The sequence below is a fragment of the Theropithecus gelada genome, chromosome 12 (genome assembly GCF_003255815.1).
Source record: "Theropithecus gelada isolate Dixy chromosome 12, Tgel_1.0, whole genome shotgun sequence".
Classification (NCBI taxonomy): Eukaryota; Metazoa; Chordata; class Mammalia; order Primates; family Cercopithecidae; genus Theropithecus; species Theropithecus gelada.
Window position 1 is genome coordinate 59,385,340 of NC_037680.1, and position 19,879 is coordinate 59,405,218.

General features: G+C 34.0%; 1 protein-coding gene across 3 annotated transcripts in view; it reads right to left on the reverse strand.

Annotated features, from left to right (window-relative positions):
- The window catches only part of NCKAP1 (NCK associated protein 1), a 112,405-nt gene that overhangs the window by 45,067 nt on the left and 47,459 nt on the right, over positions 1 to 19,879 (reverse strand). For all 3 annotated transcript variants that reach the window (XM_025404072.1, XM_025404074.1, XM_025404073.1), the window contains 7 exons: positions 15,712 to 15,868; positions 12,861 to 12,917; positions 10,018 to 10,114; positions 9,553 to 9,659; positions 7,970 to 8,102; positions 5,550 to 5,631; positions 3,609 to 3,667 (listed from right to left, as the gene is read on the reverse strand). In XM_025404072.1, coding sequence (XP_025259857.1) covers positions 3,609 to 3,667; positions 5,550 to 5,631; positions 7,970 to 8,102; positions 9,553 to 9,659; positions 10,018 to 10,114; positions 12,861 to 12,917; positions 15,712 to 15,868 — 692 coding nt within the window. The remainder of the gene's footprint in view (positions 1 to 3,608; positions 3,668 to 5,549; positions 5,632 to 7,969; positions 8,103 to 9,552; positions 9,660 to 10,017; positions 10,115 to 12,860; positions 12,918 to 15,711; positions 15,869 to 19,879) is intronic.

Sequence of the window (19,879 nt, forward strand, 5' to 3'; positions counted from 1 at the left end):
GCAACTAAAAATGCTTAAGGGACTGATGAAATACACAACAGAATGAAATCACTTAGGAAGTAGAAAAGAATGACAAAAATACAGAGAGAATTCTCAAGAGTAGGAAAAGGATAGAGAAAGATGAAAGTGACCTATAAAAAAAGCAATAACCTTAGAACCAAACTAAATAGGACATCAGTGAAGGCACAAAGTACACTACTAAAATTCTCCCACAGGCTTATTCTTCTGGTCTGCTCTACTCAACCACTACTGATTATCTATAGAACTCTTCACCACTCTCTGGCCATATGCTTTCACCTAACAATTCTTGTACATCTACCTGAAACCAAAGGTCAGTGATCAAAGTCAGATCATTCATAATTTTTGTGAATATTTTCCCCTTCTTACAGTAATACTTTATATAAAGTCTCTTTACTTGCTCTTTACTCATTGTTTGTCCTTTTCTTTTTCCTATTCAAAGCAATTTCAACTTGAAAAATGCTTTATCCCTTCTAAGACTGAAATTAACTGATACACATATCCTGTCTATGACATCTCTTAATCTTTCAGATTTTCAGCTGCTATTTTTTACATTTTTTATGCTTTGTCTCCATAGCTAGATTATAAAATCCTCAAAAGGTGAATGTGCTATTTTTCTATAGATTACATAATACTGCTCAGTATTTTATCTTCTGTATCCTACAGTCTAATTTGTAGGCTTGGAACTTTCAAGCTGCTGAGCTGCTCTTCAACACCTATGTAAACCTTTTAGATTCTGGACCCTGCCTGCTACTTTGCACTTTTGTTCTCTACTTCTAGCAAACACTTCTCTGGCTTAGTGGTACATCCCATTCCTTCCTTCCTTTGTGTACATTGTCCTGTTGTCAATTTAAAAAAAAAAAAAAAAAGGAGGGTCTGTATGCAGTAGAAAGGGTCTGAGTGACTGCATGTTCTAAACATGGTTAACAGCGATGTTATGCATTGAATTGCATCCCCGAAAAAAAGATGTGCTTAAATCCTAACCCCCAGTACCTCAGAATGTGACCTTATTTGGAATTAGGGTCTTTACAGAGCTAAGCATGTAAAAATGAAGTCATTTGAATGGGACCTAATCAAATATAACTGGTAGCCCTATAAAAACGGAAAATTTGAACATGAAATATGCAAAGAAAAATGATGTGAAGAAACACACGGAGAATGCCTTTAGATGCAACTACAAGCAAGGAACAACAAAGATTACCAGCAAATCACCAGAAGTTAGGAGAGAGAGATGGAACAGGTTCTCCCTTGCAGTCCTTGAAATAAACCAACTCTGCCAACACCTTGCTTTCAGACTGCCAGCCTTCAGAACTATGAAATAATACATTTCTATTGTTTAAGCCATTTAGTTGGTATTTTGTTATGGCAGCCCTAGGAAACTAATATAAGCAGGTACAGATTACATGAAAAAGAAAAAATCAGATAGCTAGCTAGTAATGCTCTTATAAAAATCTTACAAAAACTTAAAAAATCTACACAAAGGAATAACCAAATCCACATTCTTCATGTTCACTCAATGCTTTTTATTTTGCTGTAATTGAAAAAGGCTAAAATTCTCACATGAATACTTCAAATGTAAAGGTGCATTTGAAATGCATCTAAATCTCTAAAATTCTCTGAGTCCAAGTACTGGTTTAGGCACTCCCATAAATGCACAAATGTAAAGGTGCATTTGAAATGCATCTAAATCTCTAAAATTCTCTGAGTCCAAGTACTGGTTTAGGCACTCCCATAAACCGAGAACAGAAAATTGAAGCAGTTCAAGCTTTGTGACAATGACTTTCTAAGTCTGAAACGTGTATATCCTTTGGCAAAGCAAATTCCACTTCTTTTTTTACATTACAAGTTCTACTTCTGTATTGTTTCATTGCCTTTTTAAAAACAAAGAGGTGTCAATTTTAAAACTTCATTTGTAATAAGAAAATAACCTATAATATATACACATTTAACAGTTTAGGATGTTGGTATTTCAAGTGTACTTCCCTGATCTCCCACAAACTGGTAAGTTATTTAATAGTTTTATTTATAAAAGTCTTCAGTTCTAAAAATAAGCTCCCTATAGAATACAGAACAAAAAGGAGAAAAGTGCTCATGCATTTTGAGGTTGAAAGGAAAAGAACCTAAGAAAAGTAAAAGCACCTCAGAGTACTAAGCAGACTGCCAGAAAAGTATAGTCATCCTGAGAGTCATTCTTGAGACTGTTTCCATCTAAAAATAGCTTCCACAAACAAATACTACTTATATTTTCTCTTTTTAATTAAACAAATAGAAATTCTATTTATTTATTTGTAATAGCAAAACAGGCCAGGCACTGTGGCTCATGCCTGTAATCCCAGCACTTTGGGAGGCTGAGGTGAGAAGATCGCTGAGGCCAGGAATCTGAGATCAGCCTGGACAATACAGCAAGATTCAGTCTCTACAAATTTTTTTTTTAATTAGCTGGGTGTGGTGGCTTGCACCTATAGTCCCAGCTATTCAGGAGGCTGACATGGGAGGACTGCCTGAGCCTAGGAGCCTGAAGTTACAGTGAGTTATAATCATACCACTGTACTCTAGCCTGGGTGACAGGGCAAGACTCTGTCTCTAAAATATAAATAAGTAAATATTTTTAAAAATAAATAAATAAATAAATAGCAAAACAGTACATAGTACTATCTAATTTACTCGTTTGAACATCTAAAAAAATATAGGCCAGTTATTAAAAGTGAGTATTTCTGGAGAATGAAACTGGGAATGGGGCAAACTGAATGTTTTGACTTCACAATGAGTCAAATGACTATATTATGATATAATGACTATTATCATTTACAAATATATGGATTTTTAAAAGATGCAGATTATTGAGAACACTGGGCCATTTTCCCATAATCACTTAAAATATTTACAGGGCAACTAATTTTTATCATTAAGGTTACAGTATACACCAAAGGGTTAGGCTTGCATTTTTAATGCCTTTATGAACTATTTATATGAGACATATATTAAATGAACACTCCAATAATATTTATTTCTGTTTTTCAGCAAACGGAAGTTTTTGGTACAGATCATAGTGGTAAACTATGGCCTGTGGGCTACCTGCTGGTTTTTATTAATAGTTTTACTGGAATACAGCCATGCCCATTAAGTTATGTATTGTCTACAGCTGCTCTCACACTGCAATGGTAGAATGCAATTATGATGACAGAGACTACATGGCTGCAAGCCGAAAATTTTTATCAGCTGTCTCTTTATTAAAAAAAGTTTGCTGATGCCCACAGTAGATTTTAAATATTTTCTCAAAAAAGATTTTGTGCTTTTACTTTAGAATTAAATATTTGAATCAGGATAATCAAGAGAGAGAGATTGGGATTTAAATTTTTAGATATTTTAAAATTACAATAATCTATTCAAAAACTCTTACATATTGGCTTAAGTTATAAATATATTTATCCAAGTTTAATAATGAGTACAAAATGTTTCTTTTATGGTTAATTATACAAAAGAAATATTTTCAATAGGTATATAACAATGACTATTTTATAGTTCTATTATAAAATTTTTCATGTTAAATAAAATAACAAAACAGAACGACAATAAAAGGTTATTCTTACCTGTAACCTAAACCAATCTAATCTCATTCCTCTGAAATCAAATACTTCCCCATCTTCAACTGTAGTAACAGAAAAAAAAAAGATTACAAAGCAAATTAATGTTTTCAGAAATCTATAAGCACATTTTAAATTTTAACAGCTAAGACAATTCTACTTCTGAGTATAGCTAAAAGAATTAAAGCCAGGGTCTTAAAAAGATATATGTACACCCATGTTCACAGAAGAATTATTCAAAATAGTCAAAGGTAGAATCAACTTAAATTTCCATTGATAAATGAATGAATAAACAAAATCTAGTATCTAAATACAATGGAGGCTGAGCACAGTGTCTCATGCCTGTAATCTCAGCACTTTGGGAGACCGAGGCGGGTAGGTCACCTAAGGGTCAGGAGTTTGAGACTAGCCTGACTAACATCTCTACTAAAAATACAAAAATTATCTGGGTGTGGTAGTGTGTGCCTGTAGTCTCAGCTACTCGGGAGACTAAGGTGGGACAACTGCTTGAACCTGGGAGGCAGAGGTTGCAGTGAGTGAGATTGTACCACAGCACTCCAGCCTGGGCAACAGAGTGAGACTGGGTCTCAAAAATGAAATAAATAAATATCATGGACTATTATTCTGCCTAAAAAAGAAAGGAAATTCTGACACATGCTACTATGGCTGAACTCGAGGACATTAAGCCTAGTGAAATTAGCCAGTCACAGAAAGACAAATACTCTGTGATTCCACTTATACAAGGTGTCTATAGTAGTCATGCTCACAGAAACAGAAAGTTGAACAGAGGTTGCCAGGGGCTAGCAGGAAAGGGAAATGGGGCATTGTTGTTCAATAACCATTAAAAGAACTTGTTTTGCAAGATGAAAATGTTTTGGAGATTGGTTGCACAACAATATGAATATACTTAACACTATTGAACTATACACTCAAAAATGGTTAAGATGGTCAATTTTATGTATACTTTACAATTAAAAAATAAAAACATTTTAAAATTTAAGAATGAAGACAGTGAAACAATTCTTAAATCCTGTAAAGATGATGATAAAGGAGACAGTTGTGCTAAGTGAAGTAAAGGCTTCTCTCCTAAGCTCTCTGATTCTCAGTGTGCTTACATGTCAATTTACAGGAGTTTGAATAGAATTTGAGAGATCCTACCAATAGAAACTTTGGACAGCATGCTGAAGTTCCACAAAATAACTCTATAGAAACCAAGTATCACCAGAAAAAATTATTTTAGTTTCATTACTTAGATGTGGTAGCAATACAGGCTGAACTAAGAAAAATGTTTATATATTTATTACTCAGAAGTTTTCAAGGTTTCTGATATCCTTTATTAAAAGACTAAAAGACTATAAAACTAAAACACACTAATCATTCCACCAGAATGGAGTGTTCGAATAATGGCAAGGTGATTATATGACATCAATTTTTGAGACTGACAGATTTGAGCTCAAATTCCTACTCCTGCTTAATAGCTATTAGAGCGTGGCAAATTATGCTCAATCACTGAGAGGTTAACCCTAAAACCCAGAGTTTCCAAATCTGTCAAAAGTAATAACAGTGTTGAAAAAAGAATGTGGAGTAAATGGGATAATATATATGTAAAGTGCCCGGCACAGACTAAACATTTTATAAATGGCATTAAATATTGTTATTGGTATGCTTGGATCAAATACATGATTTGCTACAAAATACAAATGTTTTATTGTTTTTGTTACAAAATGCTTTTCTTCCTGCTTAATAATTAGAAATATAAAACTGTAATTATTATTTTTGTAAATAGCATCACAAACCCATTTTAGAAATCTTTGCTTCAGAGAACAATATTAGGACAAAAAATAATAGATCATTAGCCAAATTAACTGGTAAATTATCTCCTTAAAAATAATCAAATTTGAAAATCTAATTAGAAGAAAATATGCTTTTATTTAAAAGGCTTCTTACCTTGTTTTACACTTAGGGAAGTCATAGTGTTAACAAAAGAGGACATGATGATTGATTCATCTTCAGGGCAAACAGAAAGATTCTGAAAAACAAAAAGACATCTAGTTGGGAAACAACTCAGGTCTATCAATTAGTGGATGGATAAACAAACTGGTATACCCATACTATGGAATATTTTTCAGTAATAAAAAAGAAATGAAATTTTAACACACACTGTAATACGAATCTCAAAACCATTATGTTAAGTGAAAGAAACAAAAAATAAATGATTATGTGTAAAAAAGTACTTTTTTCATACACTTTGTAGGAAAATTTATATGAAAAAGTATTTTTAAGGTGAAAGTATAGCATGACTTACTTTCATACTATACTTTGTATGCTTTGTATGGACAAACACCAGTTGCTGTCAGGGGCTTATGGAAGAATGATGAAGGTGTACCATAAGGGTATATAAGTAAACTGTTAAAGGTGTTGGAAAAGTTCTGTCTTGAATGTGGTGATGGTAATAGTTGCACAAATGTACACAGCTACCGAAATTTACAACATGCACTAAAAATGAGTGATTTTTATTGTATGTTAGGCCTCAACAAAACTAAGACCTAAAAACCCTTTTCAACCTAGCTTAAAAAATGAATATTTGATAAACTGTATATAAAGTGGATGCTAAAAAAAAAATTCCTTTTAAAAAGTGGATGCTTAGCTTACAAACAGCATAAATAAAACACAATTTCAAAACTTTACGATGTGAGTGAACCGTACACTTAAAAATCGTGAAAATGGTAAATTTTGTTACATATATTTTACCACAATAAAATATTAACGCCTATTGCAATCAACTATGCTAACAGGTTTACAACCTTAGTTCTAAATTTATATGCTAGCAAATGGTGAAAAACATTGTGAATATACTTTGCAACAGAAGAGGGTGGTAAAATGCTCAGACTATGGAGTTAAAACTTGAGTTTGACTACTGGCTCTATTACTTATGAGCTGTGTGATAATGAGCAAATCACATAAGGCATTTCTTCTTCAACAAATAATGATAACTATATCCACTCTCACAGAGGTATTCTACAGATTTGGTAAGAGACACTGTCAATAAATCTGGCAATTACTAATATCAGTATGATTGCTGCTGATACTATACTATCATATAATCCAGAAGAAATGCTAAGAATTAATTTTCTCAGTATTAGTAAACTCCACTTTCTATAAAAACAGATGAAGTGACTCAGGAATTCTGGTTTACTTTTTAAACTGTATGCTAGTATGAATAAATAATAAATAAGAACAAAAGCTTCTGGCTTATCTGGCAAGTAATAACTATTCAAATAAAATTATAGTAAGGCAATAATACCCAAGGTTTTCTGTTCCCTTTTTAAATGACCATAGAAAGGAAGTATCTGAGCTCCATCTAGTGGATAAAAGAAGAAATAAACTATAGAGTTTAGAATACTAGCTTGTAACAGTATATAATTCAAGGTAAAAAAAATTACATGAACAATTTTTTTCCTTATTATATTTTCAGGTTGATTTGAAAAAAATGAGAACTTCAAAGTATGGTTATTTTTCTGGAAAACTAGCAGCTTTAGAGTAGTCTTTATATAAAGAGGATTCTTAACTGTTCTTTATACATTAGCTTACAGTCATTTGAAACATGTAATTCTACAAAGTGAAGGAAAATAAAATATTATTTTCTTAGGGTCAGTTTATTTGGAATAAAAATTTTTTTTAATTTAAATAAAGATGAAAAACACTGAATAAGTAAATTATGGAAAGCAAAAAAAAAAAGGCTAAAAACCAATTAAGGAAAAAAAATTAGACATTTAAATGGGAATATCTATATGAAATCTTTATTTACTGGTCATCCTTTAACAATCTTCTTCAAAAAGATTTTTATTCTACTTTCCTTCTAATAGTTAATTATCAATTATATTGTCTCTATCATCTCTTCTGAATCTCCATAGCTTCTGCCCAAGCTCAGGCTCTCATCACCTCTCATTTAGCCTACTGCTGTCATTTTTCTTCTGGTCTCTCTGCCTCCTTAGTTGGTTCCCAGCAATCTATCATCCACACTGAACCAGGGTGATCTTTCTAAGTAGTACATCTGATTTATGACTAACCTCCTCTTTCCCAAGGCCCTCTGTAATTTGGTGAGTATACACCTTCATCTTCAGGATAAATAATCGTGTCTTTCCTTGTGTTCACTCTGAGCTTTATACACAGTTTACGCACAATACCTATCACATTGGACTACAACTGTTTCTTCCCTTCTAGGTAATGATCTCCTCGACAAAATATAAACATGATTTATCACTTGGCACATGATATTTCATAAATGCTTGTTGAACAAACAAATCAAATACTATCAAAGGTGGGAAGGAAGGAACAAAAGGGAAATAGTATGAGATAGTTTTTACCTGCACGAGTTCATTGAGGACAACAGCATCAAAGCCAGAAAGGTACTGCACGTAATACCTCTGCATTACAGGTCCATATTTCCTCACATGTGCTCTAAGCTCTTCCATGTAAAATATTAATTCAGCAATGTGCCTTTTTTAAAATTTCAAGAAAAATATTTCAAATAATAAATTCACCATTATTAAAGAATATATTAGAGGCCCTAGATCTCATTCCTAAAAGTATTTTTCTTATAAAGGGCACTGTTTAATACCTGATGTCAATTACTTCCTTTTTAAATTGTTTCATAAATAAAGAAATCATGGAAAGCAAAGAAAAAAAGAAAAAAAGCTAAGGCTAAAAATTGATAGCAGAAAATCCAAACTGAAAATAGTGTTCACGGGCACAGTGGCTCACAACTGTAATTACAGCACTTCGGGAGGCCAAGGTAGGCTGATCACCTGAGGTTAGGGGTTCAAGACCAGCCTGGCCAACAAGGTAAAATCCCATCTCTGCTAAAAATACAAAAATTAGCTGGGCATGGTGGTGGGTGCCTGTAAACCCAGCTACTTGGGAGGCTGAGACAGGAGAATCGCTTGAACCCAGGAGGTTGAGGTTGCAATGAGCCAAGATGGCATCACTGCACTCTAGCCTGGGTGACAGAGTAAAACTCCGTCTCAAAAAACAAAACAAAACAAAACAAAATTAAATTTAAAAAAATAAAAAAACAGGACATGTTATAAATACATCATCAAAAAATCTCAAATAAAAGAGGTTTGCAAGAAATAAAATTTTCCTGTATGCTCTTATTTCTCTGCTCCATTTTTCTAACTCTTATTGAGAGACTGAACTAAAACAACACAAAGACATTTTAATGACACACTGGGTTGCAACTCTACAAACAGGATTTTTATTTAAATGTTTTGTGTAGTAACTAGTTTTAAAAAATGAATTCTGTAAGAAATATTACTGAGCATAGCAAGAAAACAAAAACTTTATCACCACAAAGCATACTACGAGAAAACAAAAGCCCTAATTTAAAACTAAAGTTGACTTTGCAGTCTAATTAATATCATCTAATGATATATCACAAATATTCCAAGCTCTTCAAAATAATTTTGCTTCAAATATAAGTCTCCAGATTCCCCATCCCATAAATCAGAATACAGATGGTGCACACCTTACAGTGATTTGGATGTACTATCTTTCTAATTTACAATGGTGCAGAAGCAATACACATTTAGTACAAATTGTACTCTGAATTTTGACTTTTTTTTCCAGGCTAGCAATAGGCAGTATGATACTCTCTCATGATGCTGCCACAGTTCCCAGTCAACTATGTGATCAGAAAGATAAACAACTTACACTCTTCAGTGTACTATGTTGCCAGATAATTTTGCCCAACTGTAGGCTAATAAAAGTGTTCTGAGCACATTTAAGGTAGGCTAGGCTAAGCTCTAATGTTCAGTAGATGAGATGTACTAAATGCATTTCAACTTAACAATATTTTCAACTTACAATGGGGTCTATCAGGACATAACCCCACTGTAAATCAAGCAGCATCTATATACAGAAAATAATTTTTTAAATGTTGCTAACGTACTTATCTATAAAGTCGTCTGCACTCTTCTTTGGCATGTTATCTGCATGACGAAGTAGCCAGATGATTTCATCACGGGCAAAGGATAACGCCATAAAAACAAAAAGTGCCTGTTTAAAAAAAATAAGTGTTTATTCTTATTCAATGACAAAAAACAAACTCGTAATCTCTTTCTATGTGAAAAGTCATTGGCAAGAAGTGATAATATCAATTCAAAAGAGTGAGGAGACTAACAGGAGAGAGCACAAGAGAACTTACAAGTATGTAGGAGAGAGAGAGCATGCATACAAGGGAGAAGAATGCAGGGAGGTACGATGTATGAATGTCAAGTCAGAAAATTCATGCTCCACTAAATATAAAAATCCTTTTATGTAGTCCCTGACTCAAATTTCAGTAAAATTTCATTTAGAAATGTTTTTTAAAATTTTAATATGGCACAATTATTGAAATAATAATTAAATCAGTTACCTTGGGACCTAGCAATCCAGGCTGATCAGAGAGGACAGTAGCCAATTCCTTCAGTGCAGATCTTAAAAACTTGCGTCTTTCTCTGTGCATTGAACCGCTACAGGGAAAGACACCATAATAGTTTATCTGCTTCTACTAAAATTTTTATTGGCAATTAAAGTAACTAGCATTACAGGTTCAACTTCTAAAGTCTTTTTTTAGGAAGCCAAAGTTCCTATAAAAATAATCTTCTATGTGTTTGTCATTAAGTGAGTTTCTAATCTTACATTTATCCTGCCTTTCTTGTGTTGCTTTTTAAATTGTGTTTCTTCTGTTATTCTCCATCTATCAAAATCCTACCCAACCTTCAAGACCAATCCTTCAAGAAGCATTTCCCAACATCCAGCTATTTATTGACGAATAATTTCTCCGATTTTAGTACCACACAGCTTTAAGCACTTTACAGACTGAAATTCTTGACGGTGACCAGGCCCATGCTTATAATCCCAGCACTTTGGGAGGTCAAGTTGGGTGGATTGCCTGAGCTCAGGAGTTCAAGACCAACCTGGGCAACATGGCAAAACTCCGTCTCTACTAAAAATACAGAAAATTAGCCAGGTATGGTGGGCGCCTGTAATCCCAGCTACTTGGGAGGCTGAGGCAGGAGAATCACTTGAGCCCAGGAGGCAGAGGTTGCAGTGAGCCAAGATCATGCCACTGCACTCCAGCCTGGATGACAGAGCAAGACTCCACCTCAACAAAAAAAAAAAAAGAAAGAAATCCTTGAAGCCAAAAACTGACTAACTGTATACTTTTTTGTCACTTCCATATAGAAATTAACAAATATAACTTAATAAATATCTGGTTATCTATATTCTTATTAAGTTATATTCCTATTAAATATACAAAACTGAATACACAAGAGCTATAGTCAATAAAGGTATTGAGATGAGATCTACTTGGCACTCTTGTTCAAAAATAGAAAGATGGGGAAAGGAAGGGATAATCACAAATATTCATATACTAGGTATTTTAAAATTAAGATTAGAAAACATTCTCACATATTAACACAAGGAAAAAAATCATAAAATGTTCTAAGTATTCAAACTCCTCATACTACACAAAATACACACTGCTCCAAGAAAGTTTTAGAATTTAGATAGGTGCATAAATATGTGTGTGTGTGTGTGTGGGTGTGTGTGTGTGTGTGTATGAATGACGTCTATGCCAAAAACCCAATACTAGTAATTTTGCTGTGACACAGCAGGTCAGTTTCAGAGGACTCAAATTAAAATCCATCCTCTCCCTGCATGACCTTAGGTTCCAACTCTAAGTTTCAGTTTTTTGTCTATAGAATAAGTATGATGGCACCTGTCTCAAAAGATGCACTATCTTTCATGATGCCTCATATACAGTGCTTCTATGTTACTTTAATTTCAATGACAAGCTCTTTTTACTGACAATAATAAAGTCATTGTATCATTTCCAAGAAGAAAATGAACAAATGTTATTTTGATTATTTTACTTCACAGGATTACTGTGAGAAGTCTGTGATGTTTATTGGGAGAAAATGTCTATAAAGTACTTGGGCCTGGCACTGCTTACTACTTATAATTTTTATTTAATAAACAGAAGGAGGAAAATAAAAATACCTTACTTGTAAACGATCTTTATAAAAGATAGCTATGCCTATATTTCTGCCTATAGTAGGGTCTATCCCGTGAAGAAATAATAATTATGTGCATTTCTGCAAGTCTAGAGAGGAATTCTAATGAACTCCAAAGTATGTTATTTGCACTAGGAATCAGTTTTGAAAAATTAAGCACATGTACTTCAAGTAAATAAAATATGCATGAGGAATGATATAGCACAGATACAATGAGTAAAGATAGTTTAAATTCCCAATATCTATCTTATAGCCTAAACTGAAATTCTAAAACTTCCTGTGGTTTCACAGTTTTCTCTATGGAGTGATGCTTGCCTTCTCTCTGCCTTATATAGAAATACTGATAGATCAAATACTACTATCTGTATACAGTACCTAAGTTCACTGCAGAAAATATTCTACATTAAGTATATCATATATGTAACAAAGTGAAATATTAAATTATTTAGAATTATTTGAGAAAACTGGAAAGCTGTTCAAAGATTTAAAATACACTAATTTTTCACTTAGGATAGCTATATATTTACTAATATAAGAAACTAAAATTGGGAAAGAGGTGTACTTTTAAAAGTAAATACTTGCCGAGCACGGTGGCTCATGCCTGTAATGCCAGCACTTTGGGAGGCTGAGGCGGGCTGATCACTGCGGTCAGCAGTTCAAGACCAGCCTAGCCAACATGGTGAAAATCTGTCTCCACTAAAATACAAAAATTAGCTGAGATTGTACAGTGGGTGCCTGTAATCCCAACAATGCAGGAGGCTGAGGCAGGAGAATTGCTTGAGCCGGGAGGTGGAGACTGCAGTAAGCCAAGATGGCATCAGAGACTGTCTCCAAAAAAAAAAAAAAGGAAATATTATCTGGAAGAGTTATAAGGATATATTAATTTTCATGTAGTAGTACAAAAATCATATTGGTATGCAGAGCATAGTGGCAGTGAGATTATACCCAAAGTAAGAGTCCTTTGTGTGATACTTCCTTATAGCATTTTATCAACACTTCAAAAACATTTAAAATCTGACTTCACTAATTCCAAGGTTTTACATATTGAAGCTATATACTTAATATTTTTCATTGACTGAAAGTCCCCCTCTACTACCATATCTTGCATACTATTAATCTGTACTCACTTCAACAAAATGATGCTTTTAAGAATTTTTTTCTTGATTAAAACTACCAGAGATAAAATAAAACTACTTACGCATGTGACACGGCTGCCTCCTTGCATTCTCTTATGTCATTAATACGTTTATTATAGCTAGGTGCAAAAACAAATTAGCACGTTAGTTTAATTTGATCAATAACTGTCAAAATGAGTAAGTCTAATACTAGAAGTCAATTAAAAATGACATTTTCAATTTAAAACCTGGCCCTCAAACTGGAAGTGCATGGAAGAATCTACCCACACTTTTTCCTAGCATTTAGATGTCCATTCAAGCCTTCCTAAAAGAAAAAAAGTCACATTATATTAAATCCAACAATAAAATTAAACTTCGCAATGTAGATTTTTTAAATTAAATGTTATTACTTCCTTAAGCCTCAAAGGAGACACTGAAATTATACTTCTGATGTAATTAACTTCAGAAGTTACTTCCAAAAATCTAAAGTACTGACAAAGCTATCATTTCTGACTTTTTAATCAAGTCTATCTTTAAGCATGAAAAAATTCTGAAAGGATATATATTAGTGATCAAAAGTAGTGACTGTTTGGATAAAAAGGTTTTGTGACGGAGAAAACTGAGGCACAAAAGCATTTGTCGACTTTAAATTATTTTAAGAGAACTATATATTTTAAGCTATGTATTTTTTTTAAAAAAAACTTACTTTTCAAATAAAAAAACATTTAATTAACATCAGCTTAAAGATGCTACCATAAAAACAAATGCTAGTAATAAACAATTTCATGAATAACAGATATAAAAACTCAAAATTCCTAAAATGTTAAAGAAAAAATATCTTCCTGACAACCTCTCTAAAAATCTCTTACACCATGGCCAGGTACGGTGGCTCACACCTGTAATCCCAGCACTTTGGGAGGCCAAGGTGGGTGGATCACTTGCGGGCAGGAGTTCAAGACCAGCCTGGCCAATATGGTGAAACCCCGTCTCTACTAAAAATACAAAAATTAGTTGGGCGTGGTGGCGGGCACCTGGAATCCTAATTACTCAGGAGGCTAAGGCAGGAGAACTGCTTGATCCCACGAGGAGGAGGCTGCAGTGAGCCAAGATTGCACCACTGCACTCAGCCTGGGTGACAGAGCGAAACTCCATCTCAAAAATAAATTTTAAAAAAGTAAATAAATAAAAATCTCTTACACTAAAATGAACTCCAACTTCTATATTTAAGTGCTCTAAGATTTATGTATTCTTTGGGCAAATTTCCAAAATATAATAATTCTGTAACCATCACCGTCTATAATTAATAAGATTTTATACTTATGGTTTGACTATGATAATTCATATTTTAAACTGGATGATCATTCACAATTAAATTAAAAATGGAAACTTCTCACAACTTTAAATACAGAGATTCTCAAATGATAAATTTATCATTAATAAAGCATAACAAAGACAACTGGTTTCACAGTGCCATTAAATTTACTTGCACCATACATAAGTTCACTCAATACACAGAGGCTAATTGGTTTTAAATGTTTACATTTTTAAAATATGATTCCACAACGAGTTTGTCAGTATGCTAGTATATGATATTAATATAAGTTTCATGATTTTCAATCTAAATCAACTAGAAAATGACAAAGCCCATCTTGCATATAATATTTCAGGGTATTCCACCATCTAAACTAAGAGCTGAAAAGTACATAAGGCACTATTTATCATATGACTGACAGATCACTGGCATAAGAATATCAGTATGGTGACAGAAATCAGAGCAGTAGTCACTAGAGAAAGGAGTAGGGGGAGTAGGGGACTAGGCATGGCAGTACTGACCAGAAAGAAGCACAAAAGAATTTTCCAGAGATGATGGAAATGTTCTTACATCTTGATTTAAGTGGTGATGACGCAGGAGTATTCATATGCAAAGTCAATCAGTTATACAACTAAGATGTACGTATTCTTCTGTTTGTATATTTTATCTCAATAAAGTACTTGGGAAGAAAAGGGCAGATTCCTTTAACCTCTCCAAGATACAGACACAGGAGGTTAAAGGTGATGCTCAGGAACCTGGATTTCAATTTGCATTTCAGGGTAATTCTTACGTACACTAAAATGTGAGATATATTGGCTTAAATTTAGTGTCAGACATATACACATACATTGAAATATCTAGAAGTTTTATTTCATTTTAATTTCATTAGGTCATTATTCAACTGGATGTGAAATAAATGTAGGCAAATTTCATTGTTATCTGAAGCTAGGAAGCCCAACATAAGTACAGCGGATCCTAGGTATTTTTAAATATTTCATAACTGCCACCAAGTCTGAGTTCAACTTAGCTTTTATATATTGGCTGCAGAATCTCAAGTGGAGAGAAATAAAGTTATTAAAAATTTCTAAGAAACACATTTCAGATAATTATTTGCTGAACTGGAAATAAATGAAAATAAATCATGTGGAATATTTTGTATTATTTAAATAAAAACAACATGATTTCCTACATGCAGTGGTATCACTTCTGTAATTGTTATAATTAATCCAATTAACTATTTTTTATTGCTTCATATACTTTTACAAGTACACCCTATTCTAAAATAACACTTACAAAAATTTTAAACCTCTAAAATGTATATGGTACTTTCGCATCGAAAATCATATATGACTTGCAAAAGAAGACACATCTTCCTTCTCCTATATTACATATTTTGAAACGTCAAGTAACCTCAGTTTTTTTTAATATGTGAAGTTACCTGTAAAAAATATGATTATTACCTATCAGGTTGACTGTTAAAAACAACTTCCTGGGATCCAAGTCAGATGGTATAGGCTGTATCTTCCTGCAGTGTGACTACTCCTTTATCCCCAAAACTTCAGTAAAGATAACTCACTCACCACCCTTCTCCAAAAAAGATAAAATAAATGAAAATGCCATACCCTCGTATGTTTACAAATAAGTCTTCTGCAGCTTTGTGTATGTGGAAAACTTCATCCCGAAAGAGAGAGAGGCAAGAACTACTTTGAAGAGCTAGCTTCCAAAGGTTCAGTGCTGTAGCATCAGTATTTAGGATCCCATGGCACAAAATAAAGCCAACTTTAAATAAAAAGAAAAGCAAATATAAATGTAAATGTAAAAGTATTCCAAAGTTTGGTAACAGTGTAGCTTTTGGAAAATACAGAAACGTAACCACAATCACTAGATTGAGGCTTCTGAGTAACAGTAACAATACCTATGTATAAGCCATGGTAACAACATGTTTCTTTTCCAATTATAATTTTCTGTATTCTACAAAACCAGTTATTTGAACCTGCACTGACAAAACAAGAAAAATGTCACTTCTGGGTTATGAACCAAGTCATTTTAATAAAAGTAACATTTATAAAATATTTTCAACCAAAGATCAGAACTTTCTAATTAACATATAATGCAGTAATCATTACAATTGTTATAGTAACTTAAAAATAAAGCTTATCTCAGGGCCCGGTGCTGTGGCTCATGCCTTTAATCCCAGCACTGCAGGAGGCTGACGTGGGAGAATTGCTTGAGCTCAGGAGGCAGAGGTTGCAGTGAGCCGAGGTTGCGCCACTGCACTCCAGCCTGGGTGACAGACCCTGTCTCAAAAAAAATTTTTTTAAATGGCCGAGTGCAATGGCTCATGCCTGTAATCCCAGCATTTTGGGAGGCCAAGGCAGGCGGATCATGAGGTCAGGAGTTCGAGACCAGCCTGACCAACATGGTGAAATCCCATCTCTACTACAAATACAAAAATTAGCCAGGAGTGGTGGTGCAACCAGCTATTCAGGAGGCTGAGGCAGGAAAATCGCTTGAACCTGGGAGGCATAAGTTGCAGTGGGCCGAGATCACGCCATTGCACTCCAGCCTGGGCGACAGAGCAAGACTCTGTCTCAAAATATATATATATAATTTATAAGTATATAATTTACATATTATATATAATTTATATGTATATGATTTACATATAATATATAATTTATATGTATATAATTTGTTATATAGTTTATATGAATATAATTTATATATAATATATAATTTATATGAATACAATTTACATACTATATATAATTTATATGTATATAATTTATAGACATAATTTATATATTGTATATATTTATAATATATAATTTATACTGTGTATAATTTATAGTTTATATAATCTATAGTTCATATATTATATATAATTTATATATAATATAATTTATATGTATAAATTTATACATATAAATATTATTATACATACATACACAGAGAATAAATCATCAGAATATTTCCTAATCATGAGAATAAATCATAGCATCTCACATTTTAATAGCATCTCACATTTTTAATAGCAATTTATAGTTCATTAAGCCTTCTCATATATATTATTTCAAATGATTATCCTGTATAGTAGACAAGACAGGTGGTATTCTTTCTTTTTTTTTCTCTTTTTGGTAGAGACGGGGTCTTGTCACATTGACCAGGCTAGTCTCAATCTCCTGGTCTCAGGCCATCCTTCTACCTCAATCTCCCCAAGAACTGGGATTACAGGTGTGAGCGACTGCACCTGGTCCATATGATTCTTACAGTTCAAGAAGTGAAGGGTCATTGACTTTACTAAAATACTATTAAAGTAATAAAGCTAGGACTTAGCCCCAATTATTCATCCTTAAAGTCCAATACTTTCAATATATTAAGTTGCTCTCAATTATATGAATTCTAAATATCTTTACCTTTTGTTATCTAATCTGGAAATCCTACAAAAAATATACTCTTATACATGCTGACTGATATCCTCTCTAGTCTTCTATACTAGGACGTAAGACCTCATCTTTCATTCACTGAACATTTACTCAGTGTCTACTATATATAAGGTTCTGTAGTGGGCCAGTTAGAAACCAATCCCATTTTGTTTGAGATTTCCCTATGATTCTCAATAATCACTCCCATGTTTAAACTCCTATTATAGCTGTACAGCTATCTTGACACTTTAACATAAAACTTGCCATTTATCTTTTGATTCTTAGCTCAGGCTTCCTTCTTGGGCCACTATAGAAGCAAGCTAACTCTGTAAGTAGGCATATATTGCAGAGTCATACACACATATTTAACTTCTTTGACTTGGAACTATACAAAAATATTTCTCATATAACAGGGCCCCTAAAACAAGTCAATTATTCAATCCAGCACACAATCAAAGAAACAGAATACATGTATGAAAGATTAAAGAGCCCTCAAGAGAAATTTTCTTTATAAAACATTATCCTCTTAACGTACTCGACTTTCCACCCTAATATCAAGTGAAATCAGATTTCACTTAGTGTCTTACACCTCTTTGTACATTAACATTTACAAAATACTTGCTACTACTAATATAAGGTTTCTCTGAAAATTTTTATCACTTGTAAGTTAAAAGTGTTTGTTTTTAACATACGTGTTATGAGTTAAAGTATATTTATTTGTTTAAATTGGAACAAAAAAGGCAAATGAGTTTAAAATAGATTGCCCAGGCTGGACGTGGTGGCTCACACCTGTAATCCCAACACTATGGGAGGCCAAGATGGACAGACCACTTGAGGTCAGAAGTTTGAGACCAGTCTGGCCAACATGGTGAAAACCCCATCTCTACTAAAGATACAAAAATTAGCTGAGCATGGTGGTGGGCACCTGTAATACCAGCTATTTGGGAGGGTGAGGCAGGAGAAATGCTTGAACTCGGGAGGTGGAGGGTGCAGTGAGCCAAGATCACGCCACTGCACTCCAGTCTAGGCGACAGAAAAGACTGAAGTCTCAAAAAAATAAATAGATTGCCCAAGATTAGGGGGATGACTTATTAATTAAACTACATATCAATCTCCTTTAGCAAAGTTAGGATGAAAGGACAAAAATAAAACTAAAAAATTTAAAAGTAGCTAAGTAGCTCTTAAAACAGATGACCAAGTCTTGACAAGGAAGTTGAAGAAAACCTTTGAAGGCAGAAAACAGATAAAATTGGACTATCAATATAAAAAACAAGGCAGAAATTAGTAATCCAAAACTCTGGAGTTAAAGAAAAAAAAATGTTTCCTAAGGAGTCTCCCAAGTCTAATCAATAGACCCAAAAATGAACCCTAAAACACGTATCAGGATAATTAATTTTACAACTGTACTCCAAGTGCTGGGTCCTCAATACTCTGGGTCCTGAACAACTCTTAGCATCAGGCTATAATCTAGAGCAGTGATTCTTAAACTTTAGCTTGCACCAGAATCACTGAGACAGTACATTAAACAGATTGTTAAGACCCATCCACAGAGTTTCTGTCTAGTAGGTCTTGGGTAGGGACCAAGATTCTGCATATCTAAGAAGTTCCCAGGTGTTGCTCATGTTGCTGGTCCAGGAACCACATTTTGAACTAATCCAGAACAAAGCTCCAAAGAGAGTAGACTACCTATTGAAGAAAAATCCGGCCGGGCGCGGTGGCTCAAGCCTGTAATCCCAGCACTTTGGGAGGCCGAGACGGGCGGATCACGAGGTCAGGAGATCGAGACCATCCTGGCTGACACGGTGAAACCCCGTCTCTACTAAAAAAATACAAAAACTTAGCCGGGCGAGGTGGCGGGCGCCTGTAGTCCCAGCTACTCAGGAGGCTGAGGCAGGAGAATGGCGTGAACCCAGGAGGTGGAGCTTGCAGTGAGCTGAGATCCGGCCACTGCACTCCAGCCTGGGCGACAGAGCGAGACTCCGTCTCAAAAAAAAAAAAAAAAAAAGAAAAATCCTAGTCTGGGTAGTAGTTCCAAAAAGAGAAGTGCAGAATTTGAGACAACTCCTAACCTCTATATTAGCTCTACTCAGGGTTCAAAAACACGAAAGAAGCAAAACTCATTCCTTATTTTGGCAACTGTGGTTATCTCAAATCTGACTTCTCTATGCCCATATATACCCCATTAGGGTAGCCTGCTTCCTGATCAACTTACCGGCTCATTACACAAACTCACGCTATCAGCATTCCCATTTAAAATAAAGATTAGGGGGAGCAATCCTATGTAACTCCAGAGGTCACTTATGACATCTAACTCTACTAATTAACTCAATTATTCAGCTGCACATCCATAAGCATGAAACAACTA